The following is a 15,562-nucleotide window of genomic DNA, read 5'->3' as shown; positions in this document are numbered from 1 at the left end:
GCTGCAATAGTGGAAGCAGATTCAACAGTAACTTTCAAAAGGAGAACTGGATAAATACTTGAATGGAAAGAAAACATAGACAATTATGGGGAAAGAGCAAGAGAATTAGGTTAGATAGCACAAGAACAATGGGCCAAAAGATATTCTTTGATTCTAGTGGGGTAATTTTAAATGAATTCTCCAGGCGTGGCATTTAACCAATGGGGAGTGGGTGGAGCTTCAATTTTAAAGCTCACCCATTAGTGCAAATCTATGGGGCACAGAGTGAATCCAGTAATGCACCCTATGTCACCAGCTTTCTGATGGGAAGATTTTGCTCCCACTCATCCCAGAGTCAATTGAGGGGTATACCATGTGTGCTGGTATGCTACCACACAATGCAGCTCAATTTATCTATATAGTTCACAGCTACTTTGATGTTCATATGTTATCAGACCTGTAATTAACTGGAGGGAAGAGGGGTTTCCTGATTTCTGCCAGACTTTCTGGGTCAGCAGTCATTGGGGGTCCAGTGCTAATGACATGTCTCCTGACAGCAGTGCACTGAAGTCCAGATACGGCTACCCCCAACTGATGCAATGGGCATCACCTTCTACCAGTGCCACACTACCAGCACCATTTGACAGACACGCAATGCATATTGCATATTGAAGTCCACTGTTGTGTTACCTGCACACAGCATCATTGTGAGGGAAATGATAAAGGGATTTGTGAGTCCATATAACAGAATACTTAATTTGCTTCCTGACATCACTCCTGAACAAACTAGCTTTAACTTTAACACATGATCAAAGGTCCCATGAGAGGAAATAATCCTGCTCATCATGTGGGTAAATTATTCAACATGATATAACACACTTACCCTCTCACTCTTTTCCCGAGGCACTTAATCTCCCGTTGGAGGCAAAAAGAAACAAAAAGAAACTTGGAAAACAATGGCTCTAAAAATTTCCTCAGGCTTCTTTGGACGATTGAAATCCAGTTCAGAAGACTAGCTGGTATCATGAGAAACATTCTTTGTCATGCCATATCTTCCAGAGCAGGCCTGGTTTGAAGGCCAGTACTCACTATATCAACTGGCAACACGTTTCACAGACATTGTACTCTCTCACAAATAGGTTCTCAACACATCCTGACACTTTATACACATAGAATGTGTGTCAGAGTAGCTGTAAGATTAGCAGAATATTAACAAAGGAGTCCCAACGACATTGCTGGTTCCTGTATGAAACTAACCACAATGTAACTCAAGAATTAGATAAGAAGGGAACAACACAAAAGAACCGTGGATAAACTTGTATCTGTCACATGGCTCACAATTACATTTCCATTTTACATCTGGGCTTTCCACACAGCTTGTTATCCCTCAACCAGCTTCAGCCATACCAATGAGTGCTTCGGAAAGCAGATAGAAGAGACACACTGCCTAGAAGCCCCTGATGAAGTGAACAAGATTGAAGTGGATGCATTGGTCTCTCTTCAGTATTTACTCACTCTGTGGAAACTTCTGGTTGGTGAAATTGTTATAGTGCTGTGGCAAGGTAAGTGTTTAGTGTCTCCATGGTTCTTTATGTTAAGTTACAAATTCCAGTGAGCTGTTCTGTAGATGAAGGGGAGACAGCTGGTTCAGAAGGCTGATTCAGCGCAACTGCCAACTGCTGTTGAACTGAATATCCAATGGCTGATGAATAATATGCTGAGTTAGCCTCCAATATTTCATCCTGCTGTATGCACATTTTCTCTGCTCTGATATTTCCTCCTGCTCATGCCAGAAGCAGCCAAAATGGCAGGAGGGTGACCAGCCTTGCTTGAACTATGTTGCCATGAAATAAGCCATCATGATTTTGAAGGAGAGGAATCAAAAAGTGAAACCTCTCTCTGATTTATCTTGGCTCCTTTTGACAGCACTGGAGTGGCTAGTAAGGTCCAGCATTGTACCTCCATCACAATCTGTCCTTCTTGATCACTGCTTTATTTAGTTCAATGCTGAAGTAATTCTTTCTTCTTGTTGGGCTGATGCCAGTGCCCACATTTGCCTTCAATGTCCTTTTCAAAGACGTAGCAAAAAGGGGTCTACCATATTTTGCTTTTAAATTAGTGATTTCTGCCTTCATTTAAAGTGTTTTGTCCATCCTTTTGTGCTTATAACCATTTTCTTGGTCACCTTCCTAGGAGTCAGCCTGTTCTGCTTTTGAGATTGTCAGGGGCAGGAACCCAAGTTAACAACAAGAACAATAATATGCTTGAAATACCTTGAAGAAGGAAGCACATACAGCTGTCGCTGGGGTGACATCTCGTCAGTAGTTACTCTTCAGAGTACATAATGCAAGTGTAAGGTGAAGCAGTCTCACAGAGGTGTGTAAGGGCTTGGCCGGACAAGCAGGATGTACACTAATCCCATGATACTGAGTTGCCTGCATTGCAGATGGAAGGAGGCACAAATGGAAATTAGACAATTACCCATGGAGACAATGACAGAGAGACAGTGTGAAAATCAGACATTTAAAAATATCCCTCCAGTGCAGGATCAACTATGTGTAGCCAGAGGAGTATCTACCTCACTGGCCACATAAAAACACATGACTATGGACGGACAACACTGGGGACAAAAACTGAGAGATACTTTAAAGGGGCACCTTCAGCCATACAAACTCGAGGTGAAAATAAGGCTAGTCCTTGGTAGGATGTAGGGGGAGAAAATCTTGATCTGATCATGATCTCTTCTGAGAAAAGGACGTGTGCCAGAGAAAGCAGGAGTCGGTTGTATAACTCTTCATAGATTAATAGACTGCTGACTTTCTTTATCTAGGTCGACTTTCATTTCCTTTCAGGATTGCCCGTGAGCCTCCATAAATTAAAGATGAATCTGTGGGCATTGTTCCGAATAATTCAGGGAGACAATAAATAAAAATGGATATCCTTTTCATTTTCCTTGATGTAGATTTTGCTTATTAGTCTTGAAAATATTGGCGCTAGGATAAAGGCTTTTTGACGAGGGGAGATGGATTAAACCTCCAGGGACCATCAACCAGAGGTGGAACTCTGGATTCATGCGAGGTGTGAGAGGATATCATGAAGCTGCATGCAACTAGGAAAGAGTAAGGGGAAGATGTGCGCCAGCAAGGGGAAATTTCAGGAACGAGGAAATCTGGGGAAGCTAACAGAAAGATAAGATCAGGAAGTGAAAGGGAAGGAAAGGGAAGACTATTGGCAGGAAAGTGATATCCAGGGAAGAAAAGGAGAGGCCCAGAACAATAATAAAAAGAAACAGGAAAGAAACCTGACAGAAATAATTTGATAACCAACCCATTGGAGGGCACCTTTGTGCCAAGAGTCAAAAAGTTGTCCAGAGAATGAGAAAGTTAGTGAGTATCAAACAATATATATTCAGAAATAAATTTAACAAACTAACATGAGGAGATTTTTCTTTGTTTTTTTTAATTTACAGCAGAAAGGATTATAAAGCATTCAAAAACATCTTACATAATTTTGAAGGGGAATTTAAAATGTTTGCATGACTCTGGCAGCTGGGCTATCCCTTGTAAAGATTCTAAACGACCCAGTGACACTCTCACATGCAGACATACAAAAATAGGAAAAACTGAAACAAAAGATAAAATCAAAAAGGTTATAAACAAAAGAGTGAAGAGGGAGAAAGAGAAAAAGAGAAGGGACAAGAAAAGAGAGACAAAAATAAAGGAGAATCTACACTAGTATCACATGCAATTGTGAGCAACCCCAGGAGTGTCTGTCGTAGCTTACGTCTCTGGGCTGTTGCAGTGTGCAACAAAGCTTTGCATTTTCTAGAATTTTCTTTTTTTAATTTTTTTTGTGCAATGTTGTGACCTGTTTTTCTAATCTCAGATGAACAGATGAAGTGGACATTCTCTCCATTACTGTCAAGTTTGCTTTTTCTAATATATTTTTCAAAATTTATTGTGTTTTGTGTGTGTGTGTGTGTGTGTGTGTGTGTGTGTGCGTGCGCGCGCGCGCATGTATGTGTATATGTGTGTTTGTGTATGTTTGTGTGTATATATATGTGTATATGTCTGTATGTGTGTATCATTTTCCACTGTATTTATCACACAGTATTTAACATAAAAATGCCTGTTAATCTTTCTTTTCAAAGAGTGATTTATGGTATAATGCTATATATATATTATATCCTTACAGTAACCTGCTCAGCAAAGATTATAACTTAATGTTGTGTCTTTTCATTTAGCAATACAGCATTCACATTACTTGGCACCCATTGGCAAAGGAGATAAGTCTTGGTAGCCAAACAGAAAAGAAATATGTAAACATAAACTTTTCAGTTATATCATTTTGCTGTTTGTTTTCTAATTCTAAGTACAGTAGTTTTTTTTGCAAGTAATCATGCTTTAGCAAAAATGTCCTTCTAAAGAACATTTAAAATAAGGAATTCTTACAGTGAATTTTTTTTTCATTTTACAGGTCGTTTGCTTCTAATACTTCCTTTTGTTTTTTTCATTACAGTCATGCACATATCTCCATTGTTTTTTCCATCATTTTAAGTATATATACATTATTTACAAACAGTATATCCACATTGCTAGCTCATTCAGATAAAACTATACAAATTCCCATTCTGCCATCACCAGTCTCATAACCACTCACAGTAAAATAATTCATTGTTGGCATCCCACGTTTTTTTCATTGTTTGCATTCATTTCCCTATCATGTTCTTCTATATATACAGAGTCCACCCAGGTTACTGACAGTAGCCAAGAATATGGACATTACTGGCCAGCAGAATACATCATACTAGACCTTACTGTCTTGTATGATGTCAAGGCAATGAATGTGACCCCACAAAAAAATCGTTCTATTTTTGAAAGGCTAAAAAAGCTTAAATGCTTTTTGAAACAAAGAAAGAACAAAAGAAAATAAAATAAATAATCAAAGCTTTAAATAAACTATTTATATATTATATATATATTAAAAAAAAGTTCAGACTAAAAAAAAAGTTAAAAAGTAAGGCAAAATAAAGTGCTGGACGTGACAGGACACTAGCTAGGTGACAGTGACTGTTGAGGAAGAAAGGTTTTGGGAGTTTTTGGAAAAGGTTAATACCCAGCTTATGTGGAACTTCCTGCCCCCACACTGCTTACCATCCCAGCAAACCCAACCCCCTCCATTTTCCTTGTCTTTATACTGTGGTCAGGTAGAAAAAAAGCTAGAAAGCATTTCAATCTCAAACACATGTGGTGTGGTACCCTCACCTATTGCCCTCAACATGCATGGTCTCCACACACCTTCTCAGCTTCAAATTATGACAAACAGCACATAATCATTACTCTAACAAGGGCTGATCTTTCATTCGTTGTGAACTCAATGGTGAGAAACAGTAGCATTTTTTTTAGTGTTTTATAATGATTTGTAAACAGTGAAGCAACATAATAAAGACTGCAAGGGCTTTTTCAATGGTGCTTCACAAGGTTTAATGTATCCTTGAAGGTGGGGGAAGGGGGGGGGAACGAGATGGAGGGAGTCAAGTGGAAGGAGGAAGCAATTTGTTGTTTGTTCAATTTTATTTGTTCATTAGTTTGAAATACATTTTGTGTGGGGAAGGGTCTTGCATTAAAAACTTTACGCATTGAACTGTCAATAATAATGTTTGCCAATGAGTTATCAACAGACAGCATGCCTGTGTGTACAGGCAAAGAAACTGCCCCATACTTGAAATACTGATATGTTTTATACTTCCCAAGTATCATTTTGTTTTAAATGGCTCAGGTAGTTCTGGAAGCCAACTTCACAGTAATTTAAAACAAAGTTAAAAAGAATAAAACTGCATGGTGTTCTCAATGCAGATCAGGTCCATAGAGTGCTTAGCAATTTTTTTTTACTTGACCACAGCAAAGGGCCCTATACCCGCATGAGCTTACGGAGGATTGGTTGAGTTTCTGTCTGTATCTCAGTACAAACCTAATCCAAGTTTCCTGCCCCTTTACAACAGCAAAATAGATGGTCCAATAGAAGACATTGCTTTTCTTCAACTTCCCCAACTGGCATACAGTCTGGAAAATAAGGCTGTGCCACCTTCAATACTGTTAGCCTTGGGAGGCCTTTATCTGTTTGTAGGAAAGTAGGGCCACCTTAAATCTCTTAGTACTACTTACTCACACTTGGGAAAATTGAATCCTGTCTCTCACTGACCTTTGGCCTTAGGAAGACCAGGCCAATTGCTGGCTGTTGGTGAAAGGATATGTCCCTCATGGTTGATTTTCAAATCAACACAACATTGATAATTGGCCAGCATGGAGAAACAGGAACTTATGTTATCAGTCTCTTTGCTTGGAGCCAGAAAAGTCTGGGCTCCTCATGTTGACACCATCAAGATGCTGGCTTGGGCAGAGATAACTCCTTGTCCCTTGTCCGAAAAAATGCTTGGATGAAGCACCCTCAGGATGTCCCAAGATGCTTTACAGCCAATTAACTAATTTTTACCACTGTCATAATGTAAAAAAACACAGCAGCCAATTTAAGATAGATTGTTTACAGAGGTGTTAGTTGAGAGTTGTGTATTGGCCGGTACATAGACAGCACCTGGGGCTTGAACTGTAGCCAGTAATGCCCTTCAAGAGACAAGGAGAAGGGAAGAGAGGAGGGGAATAAACTGCATAAATAAAATGGCGGAAGGGTGCATTTGCAGACAAGCCAGGGCCTCTTACTTTGGGTGTCTATCTTGAGGTGACCCAAAAAAGATCTTAAAATCTCATTTCCAGCAACTCTCTAAGATTTGATAGCACATTTTTAAAAAAACTCTACAATAATAATTTATACACACAGTCACTCCATCACTTCATTATTTTTTTAAACTTATTTAAATCACCCATACATATCAATGTAGCACCTGAGGGGGTTATGAATACTTGGCTGGCTCTATATGCTGCATGCTGTTTGTGTAGTGTAGGTTACTCCACCAAACTCCATCAATGCATAATACATTGATTGAGATGAAGATGTTATAAATCCACTTATTGTACATTGCACATAATTAATCAGATTGGGAGTGACCTAGTCTCCATGGAGTCTAGAGGCAAGGAGATAAAATGATCTCTGACTGTATAACTCAGTGTCTCTCTGAGGCATTCAATCCTGGTCCTGCTCTGGGATCTGCAGCACTCATGTAAACTGCAGATTTTGAAACACCAAACTTAAGAATGCATGGACTCTGTTACACGATGGTCCTTCCTCGTTAGATTGGGATCAAGGGAAAAACTAGCTGGCTTTTCTGCTCTCAATCATGAACCAGTGAGCCCAGTTATAAAAAGTGTGCATGTGTTGCATCGGGTAACATAGGGTATGGTCTTAGCTGTGAAGTCCCTTACAGGCAAACAGCCTGCCAAATCTCACTCTCTGGGCTCACAGATGAACAACGATCTGATGCTAGAGGATGCACAAGTAGGCAAGGTACTCTGATAGGAGCTCTCCTGAGCAGTGACTATCATCCCAGGAGCACAGACTTGACCATTCATCTTTGCCCCTCCAGATTAGCGAAGAGAATGCTAGACTTTAAAATTCCGCTCTTGTTAGTAATAAATCATCTTTCGTTGCACTGCATAACCCCTTAGGCTGACTCTGGTGTAAAGTTAATAGCAGATTTACTAAATGACTTCCAGCTGTCTGGGATATTTTAAAGCACCTTGATTTAGTCCAGCTTGCTACCTGATCTTACAGTGATGAATATCTCCAAAATAGCAAGACTCTGGGACTTCAGACGTTGTTAAACCTCTGATTTCCTTCACAGTTTACAAATAAGTATGGGCTGAAGGATGACCAAAACATTGATTGGTTTTAAGCACGCAAACACACAAACGCACCAAATATCCACAAAGTTGGACTAATGTATAGAAAACAAATCATAGCTCAAGCTGCTCTCTACGTTTGGCCCCAAGAAGCTATCACTGGTCCTTGAAGAGTTTTTAAGACCGCAGTACTTCTGGTCTGGAGGGTTCTAGTCAGAAAAGGAGAGAACAGATAAGGGAAATATACCAGACTTTAGGCACTTTGACCCAATTAACTGAATGAACAAATAATATGCAGCCACTGGCCACTTCCATAATTTGGCAAATTGCACATCTCCTGCATCAAACATCTGGAGGCAGGGCTCTTCTCCACTTCTTACTCCTTTCTCCTACCCATAGAGTATGTTCTATTCTAGTACAGACCAACAGCAGGATTTGATGAAATCAAGGAAGAAGTTAGAAGAGAAAAAGTCCCACGCCTAGTATTGGACCAGTCCCTATCACCGCAGTGCGGCCATGATCACACCCAAGAGAACAACATGCAAAACCTGTGACTCCCTGGCTCAGGGTCCACATAAGCTGTGCATCACCTTTCCTTTTAGTCTAACACTCCCCTCAGTGCACTGACCTGCTTTTCTTCACTGTTTGATATCTCTACATACATTTGCTTAATCCTGACAAAAAAGCCCCTTTTTTTGTGTTGCAAACCTTGACACAAGTTTACAGTACTACGCACCAGGCTGGTAAAGAGGTTATTTCATTCTACAAGTTAGTTTTCAAGTTCTTAAAACAATAAATTGCAAGTTCTATGGCGCCTTGTTTTGTTTTCTTTAAAAAAAGTTCCATAAAAGTGCCGATGTGGTCGAGAGAAAAAAAGTTTCTAGAGCCTTGTTGCGATGAGAGTGTTGCTAATCTTCCCAAATCTCTAGTGATCTTTGTAAATGTCTCTGATATAAACATAAAGAAAACAGTCAGGAAGCAATGTTACATTGCTATGGGGTGCTTCTGTAAATCTTCAGGTTCCTTGGCCTTTCTCAATTCTTTCACTCTGAAGGAGAGGGAAAAAAAGAGTAAAATCACGTTACAGATATTAGAACCAATTAATAAACCAAGGACGCATTAGCAAGGTATAATCAGTAACATTGGTGGTTAAAGGGTAACAATAATTGGAAAAGGCTACAATCATAGAATGATACAGCACAGAAAGAGGCCACTCAAGTCTTATTGTTTGCAAGACAACAATCCTCTTTAAAAAAAAGGTTCAAGTTTCATGGTAAACATTATAACAGCATGGACTGAAGCAATCAGTTATACTTTTACCTCTGTGACCCTGGTTTCAAATCCCTAGACTAACACAGTTAGATCTATAGTAGTGCAGGCAATAGAAATGTTACTCTTCTAATAACCCAGAGGATTGGACTACTAATCCATAAAGAACAAGTTCATAGTCCATTATGATTGTCTAAGAATTTGACTTTATTAAAAACTAACTGGAAATAAAAGTGATTATGAATGCATCGAATTGTTATAAAAATAAACCTTCTAGGGATCGTTAGGGAAGTAAACCTGACCCATATGTGACTCCAGTCCCATTTCAACACAGGTGAAGCTTAACTGCCTTCTGAAGTCACGACTGCTTTTTCAGAACATCACTGCAGTGGTTCAAGGCAGGCCCTTCACCACCATCTCAAGGAATCCAGGCATGGGTGATCAATGCCCATCTTACCAGCAATACCCACTTTGCAAGAATGAAACCCACTGTTTCCTAGAAGTGGATCCTATGCTTTTCAGAGCTGATTCTGATTGGTTGTTATGTACCAAAAGCAGCTTGAAGGCTGACTCTAGAAATAATGACTCCATAATGGCCATCCTTGGAGTGAAAAACAGTGGCATCTCCTTTCTGAGTGCTGTATAATTTTAGAAACTTTGAAGTGAATGACATTGGGATAAACTCTCCATGGAGACTGATAACTCTACATGTCTCTCAGATTCCCCCCAGCCCCTCCACATCCAGGGGGCAGAGGTGAGAAGTGGTGCTGATGGAAGGTTTCTGGTGTGAGTAGGGCATGATTGCCTGGTGTGTTGTGGGATGGTTGGCAAGATAATAAAAACAATGTTTGGCAACCTCTGATTATACACTTCATAGTTTTTCTTGAACCCATTCAGTCATCATTCCAAATTCTTCTAATTTGTCCCTTTCCCCTCCTGAGCTGAAAACTTAGGGACCTAAATGTTGACTCCACCATCTTCCTAACCCTCACATATGATCATTCTTCATGTTTAAGGGGTGAGGCAAGGGACAGGGTGGTTCTCTAGCCTCAATGAGTAGTCCGACTGGCCATTTGGCTGTGAAGGCCAACACTGGTGAGTCCTTCTCACACTGGAGGGAGAGGTGTAGCACTGCTGAGGCCAAGTGATCCACCCCAGCTCTGTCTTGAGTGTAGATCACTTAACCTCTGTATACACTGGATCGATTCTGAGATCAGCCAAAGGAGCTGGGGTGAGAAATAGCTGCTGGTCATTGGATTGACCAGACACTGGATCTTCATCACCAATAGCTGAATTCAGATCTAGCCCACAGTGGGAGAATGAGCCCTGGAGGCTGCAGGAAATAATTACTACTTCCAAGAAATTGCTGTGGGCAACAACTCAGGAGAAAGAACATAAAGGCATAAATAAATTATTTGCATGTTTTTAAAAGAAGTTATTCATAACATACAAGAGACAGGATAAAGAGGGCTGTTTGACAGACTATGCACCATCCAATCCCATAATTAAAAGGCTGTTTGCTTTCTGACCTGGCAACCCTCATTCCTAATGGAATTGTACCAATGGCAAAACGAATCTGCTCTTAAATTGGCAATATCACAGACACTGGATTGAGGTAGTTGGCGCTGAAAATAATGTCATTAATGTAGTAAAAGGAATTCTTCTGAGATACAGAGGGGACTAAATTGGATGGTTCTCAAAAAACCTGCATGGTGATCTTTTGTAACCTGCACCTGCCACATGTGTTGCCTGAGAATTGTAATAATTTCAGTGTGCAGCCCAGAGGGTAGTTATCCTTTTCACTGGTGTGCTGCTTTTGCAGGGGACCCAGTTTTGTGAGTGGTGAGTACTAATCGAAGCAAGTCAACTTTACTCAAAGTCAGTCTGCACTTCTTAAAGGAAGGTGTTCTGAGGTTGGGGTAGGTGCTGACATGTGTTCTGGAAGTGAAGGTGACCTAGGGGACATTCAAGAGTGACATGGCACAGGAGAGACCAGAATCTGGAGTTCTCCTATGTTAAACTGAAGGCCTTCAGAATGGGGGGTCCTCCAGCCTCACACAGAAGGCAACAGGAACAGCGAGCTGTGGGAGTCAAGGCCAGGATTCAAGCACTGAGGACCTGGATGCAGTGCCATTAGAAATTCAATGACGTCACATCAATGATCAAAGCCATGAATGCACCTTCAAATGCCACCAACAGCACCAGCAGCCACAAACATTTCTCAGTGTACCACACCCTCATCACTCAACCACTAGCAACCTTTTACAATGAAGCTTGGGCCTATTATTCATAAGCTCTATCACAATCTGCCATACTTTGTATAACAAGTCTCACAACCACATCTCACAGCTTTCACATACGGCAGGTTATTTATGTGATAGCTGCTTTACCTAAATAGACTGCACAATGCTGACACACTTTCCTCTCTATCACAGGACAAGGCAGTGCACAACCAGGGCAACAGCTAACCAGCAGGACACAAGTGCAGTTCCATCAACTTGTCTCCCTGCAAAAACCTGCTTGATAATACTAGTGTGACAGTTACTGAGTCTGTGGTCTGTGGGTGGGGGTGAAAACCACGAAGGAAGATGGTGTCCTCATTTCTAATCCTCCAGTTCATAGCATCCCACAATCTCCTCTGATTTACAGGTCATCTGTATAAGTTGTAAACAGTCTTTCCCTCCCTTTCCTCCACTTGTAACGCTGTCCAATCCGACAGCCAAAAATCGCAACCTGCAGGCCTCCATGGAAGAGTAAGAATAGAGTGTTGATAAAGACACATTTGTGACTTGTTTGGCATTCAGAGCCAATAGCTCAGTAAGCAACAAGTCATGTAATTTAGAGGTGAACATGAAAGCAGAGCCCACCTATGCTGAGACACTGGGCCTGCAGCAAAGGCAAGAAAAAAGGAAAGTGAGGTTTCAGCTGCAGGTGTCACAGATATGCACTTTGATGGGGCTTGTACAGTTACTGAGGTCAGATGACCTGCACAATAAAATGCAGTGGGAAATTTGTGAGAAAACCCATGTGGAATGACGAGGGGCAGCACTGCACTGGAATTCTAGGGCAGGAAAATGCATATGGAGGACAGGAATAAAGGGAATGCACACAAGTGACTAACTTTTGTAAGCAATTGACAGATTTCGACTTAAAAGTTCAGAATTTTTATTCTATAATTGCCTTTATTTTAGAATTGTTGCCAAGCAGAAGCTGTGAGGGAAGGTATGACATGGGCTGCCACTGAATGGAAAACTGGGATTGCATATATTGGTCAGGTGTTGTCTTCCCACCTGCTGCACAGCTGCCCACTGTTCACTATTATTCTGATAAGGCTATGGAGCATGCAGCAAATTACCATGAATCTTGAGACCCAGTTCTGCATGGCTCCTCCAGAATGCGCCAGGCAACGAAGTACTATTTGAAAACACCACAGGCTGCCCCACCACATTTCTTATGACATGGTATTCATTCTATGTGCAATGCCCACCTGTGAATGGGTTGTGCATTGAAGCCTAGCAGATAATCCTTATCACAAAACAGTTACCCTCTGGTGGATGCTCAGAAACATATGTATTATTACTGGAGAGCATCAGAACGAATACAGTTTGACTGTTCTCAGGAGATCAGGGGTCGACCCGCATGATGCACTGTTTGGTCACAAACCAGCCACCAAATAAGGAAGTGGAATCCCTTTGGGTTCCTGCAAATGGCACCTTCAAAACAGCATGCACAGAGCCAGTGACACTCTGTGCCATGGCGAAGCATGCAAATTCTCCCAAAGCTGCAAGCTTGCTCTGCCTGCTGGTCTCTGCCAAGAGAGAGTGAAATGCATTCCTCTTTTGGATTAAAGTGTATCAGTGACCTCTCCCTTATGTAACCTCCCCCTTATGCTCCCTTAGGACTCTCGCTGCCTTGGCAAAGCAGCCAACATAATCAAAGACCCCACCCACCTGGGTCATTCCCTCTTCTCTCCTTTACCATTAGGCAGAAGATACAGGAGCCTGAGGGCACATACCACCAGGCTCAAGGACAGCTTCTACCCCACTGTCATAAGACTATTGAATGGTTCCCTTATATGATGAGATGGACTCTGACCTCTCGATCTATCTTGTTGTGACCTTGCACCTTATTGCACTGCAGTTTCTCTGTAGCTGTGACACTTTACTCTGTACTGTTATTGCTTTTACCTGTACTAATTCAATGCACTCTGTACTAACTCAATGTAACTGCACTGTGTAATGAATTGACCTGTACAATTGGTATGCAAGACAAGTTTTTCACTGTACCTTGGTACAAATGACAATAATAAACCAATACCAATACAACGGTCACAATCTGAGAGATGTTGAAAATATTTCTTGCTTCAGTCTGAAAGGTACCACACCCCTAAAAGTTCACAGTCACAATGACTTTGACAAGCACTGGCAATGTGATCCTCAACACACATAGTGGTGGAATTGTGGCATTTTTCAGTGAGGCCATCCTTAATGAAGCACCAGCTTCCCACACTGTCCCTCCATGAGATTCAGCAAGCAGAACAGTATCCTGGATTGAAAGCCCTTCTCCCCTCCTTTTCCTCCCTCTTCTGGTATCTCTGTGAGCCCTCCCAGTCATGCTGTATTCCACAGGGGATGTCTACCAGCACCCATGTTGAGAATAAGTGATTTGTTCAAAGTCAACACAAGATTATTCAGCATCTGGCACAAAACTCCTTCTAAACTTCAACAATTTTAAAGCACTACAGAAAGCACTAAAGTCTTGTGGAACTGCAAAATCAATCAGAAATGTATCTGCAACTAGTTGATAATCTCTTTCAGCTGTATGTTCTGCTGTGTGAGGTTAAGATAGGGTGTTAGCTGGTGCATGGAACTCCAGTTTTGCAGCAGTGGTGTCCAATCACCTGTGTGTGCTGATTTGCCTACTCTTGATACTTCGAAAGGGCAATAGCTTCACAGGCAGTAATGCCCTTAACAAAATGATAACCAGTTTGACCTGCTTGACAGATGTGCACCTCCATTACAGAAGCAATTCAACACTCTTGAGATCCAAGCACCAAATTTTGTGGCTAAGTGCCAGCTCAGAGTAGAGAAGTCTTTAATCTGCAGTTAACTGTGCAATAGATGAGTTGTGAATGCTAGATGTCTAAAGTATCTCAGTCTCAACACCAACATTCCTTATTTTAGTGAACACAAGCATTGTAAAAAAAAAAGGCATTGCAACAGGTGGCATGGGGTAGGTCTTGATTTCAGCATTGGCCTATGGAGAACAGAGTACTCTATCAAATTGAACAGAAAATTTGCCAGAAAACTCTGAAAATAATTAATGTGGCTTGTATTCCTCTGACAGTTTTTCACTGAACTAATCAACAAACACTTTGCAGCAGACATTCTTGATTAGCTTTCCAGCCTAAACATCTGTGATTAATTCAGATCCTGAACTCAGACAAATTTAATGACACAAAATTAGTTTAGATTAAAAAAGATCAACCTTGCATGTAGGGCTGAGATATGTATTTCTTGTTAAAAGTTTGCTGACTGGAATGGCTGTGTCATAGATCGGAGGACCCAGGCATATACCAACAAACTCCAGTAATTCTTCAGTAGCCTTCCTACATGTCCATTCTTCTTGAAACGGTATGAGTGAGAAGGCTATTCTACTGCAAAGAGCATCCCAGCCCAGCTAAATCCAATACTTCAGTATTCACGTGTAAAGAGTTGATGGAATGGCTTTGTTACCAGAGATAGAGTGTTGATAGATTTCCTCCTGACCCCACCAGCCTTCTAACCCTAAGAACTCTTCAGGATGATACCTTGGGCCTTGGCAGTCCCTAGTGAAAAGAGGGGCCAGGCTTTTTAACCACTGCCTCCCAGGAGTTCTACTCCAATGTTCCCTCTCGCCTGCATCTTGTGAAAACCTCTCCACCCCTGTCTGCCCCAATACCCTCATCCCAACAATGGTGGCTCTGTCTTTACCTCAAACCTCTCTGACTCTTTGCCCCTCCCCCCCCTTCTGCTTTAAGATACTCCTTAATATGTATTTCTGTAATAAAATGTTTGGTCATCTGTCCTCATATTTTTCTCTGGTGTGATCTCACAATTTGTTTGAAAAACTTAAGTACTTTAAAAACACTCCATTATGTTGAAACCACTATATAAATCCTTGTTGACTGGTCTTCACATTGGCTTTAACCAGAAACCAGACAGATTATGGTATATATTTATTCTGTACATCAAAGTGCAAAAACCAGGATAAAAATGATCACTAGAAAACTCAATGTGCCGGAAAACAGATTTTTGTATTTGGTGTATTGCCCGTACTCCCAGTGAGTGAGGCTTTAACCCCTAAAATCCTTGGGTTTGTGTTCCTGTTCTCCATTTGTGGAGAGCAAGAGGCTAGCAGACTGCACACTTGGAGAGGGTGGGTCAGAACCAATTCATAACTGGCTGGTCTGATTTATAGTAGCACCAATATAGCACTCTGCTTGTCATAATGAATATCAATAAAGTCATGGAGCTGCACAT

The 15,562-nt window shown here is 41.1% G+C and overlaps 2 protein-coding genes across 9 annotated transcripts in view; both read right to left on the bottom strand.

Annotated features, from left to right (window-relative positions):
- Window positions 1–2,293, bottom strand: part of LOC127583229 (vesicle-associated membrane protein 3-like) — a 32,392-nt gene extending 30,099 nt beyond the window's left edge. Inside the window, exon 1 of the mRNA XM_052039000.1 lies at window positions 2,253–2,293. Coding sequence (XP_051894960.1) covers window positions 2,253–2,293 — 41 coding nt within the window. The remainder of the gene's footprint in view (window positions 1–2,252) is intronic.
- Window positions 2,294–3,455: 1,162 nt separating this feature from the next.
- camta1a (calmodulin binding transcription activator 1a) overlaps window positions 3,456–15,562 on the bottom strand; it is a 936,513-nt gene continuing 924,406 nt past the window's right edge. For all 8 annotated transcript variants that reach the window (XM_052039225.1, XM_052039226.1, XM_052039227.1 and 5 more), the window contains one exon: window positions 3,456–8,820. In XM_052039225.1, the coding sequence (XP_051895185.1) occupies window positions 8,788–8,820 (33 nt within the window). In that variant the 3' untranslated portion in view covers window positions 3,456–8,787. The remainder of the gene's footprint in view (window positions 8,821–15,562) is intronic.

Source organism: Pristis pectinata, chromosome 26 (genome assembly GCF_009764475.1).
Source record: "Pristis pectinata isolate sPriPec2 chromosome 26, sPriPec2.1.pri, whole genome shotgun sequence".
NCBI lineage: Eukaryota > Metazoa > Chordata > Chondrichthyes > Rhinopristiformes > Pristidae > Pristis > Pristis pectinata.
Note: the sequence above shows the minus strand (reverse complement) of the source record. Positions and strands in the feature narration are given on the sequence as shown.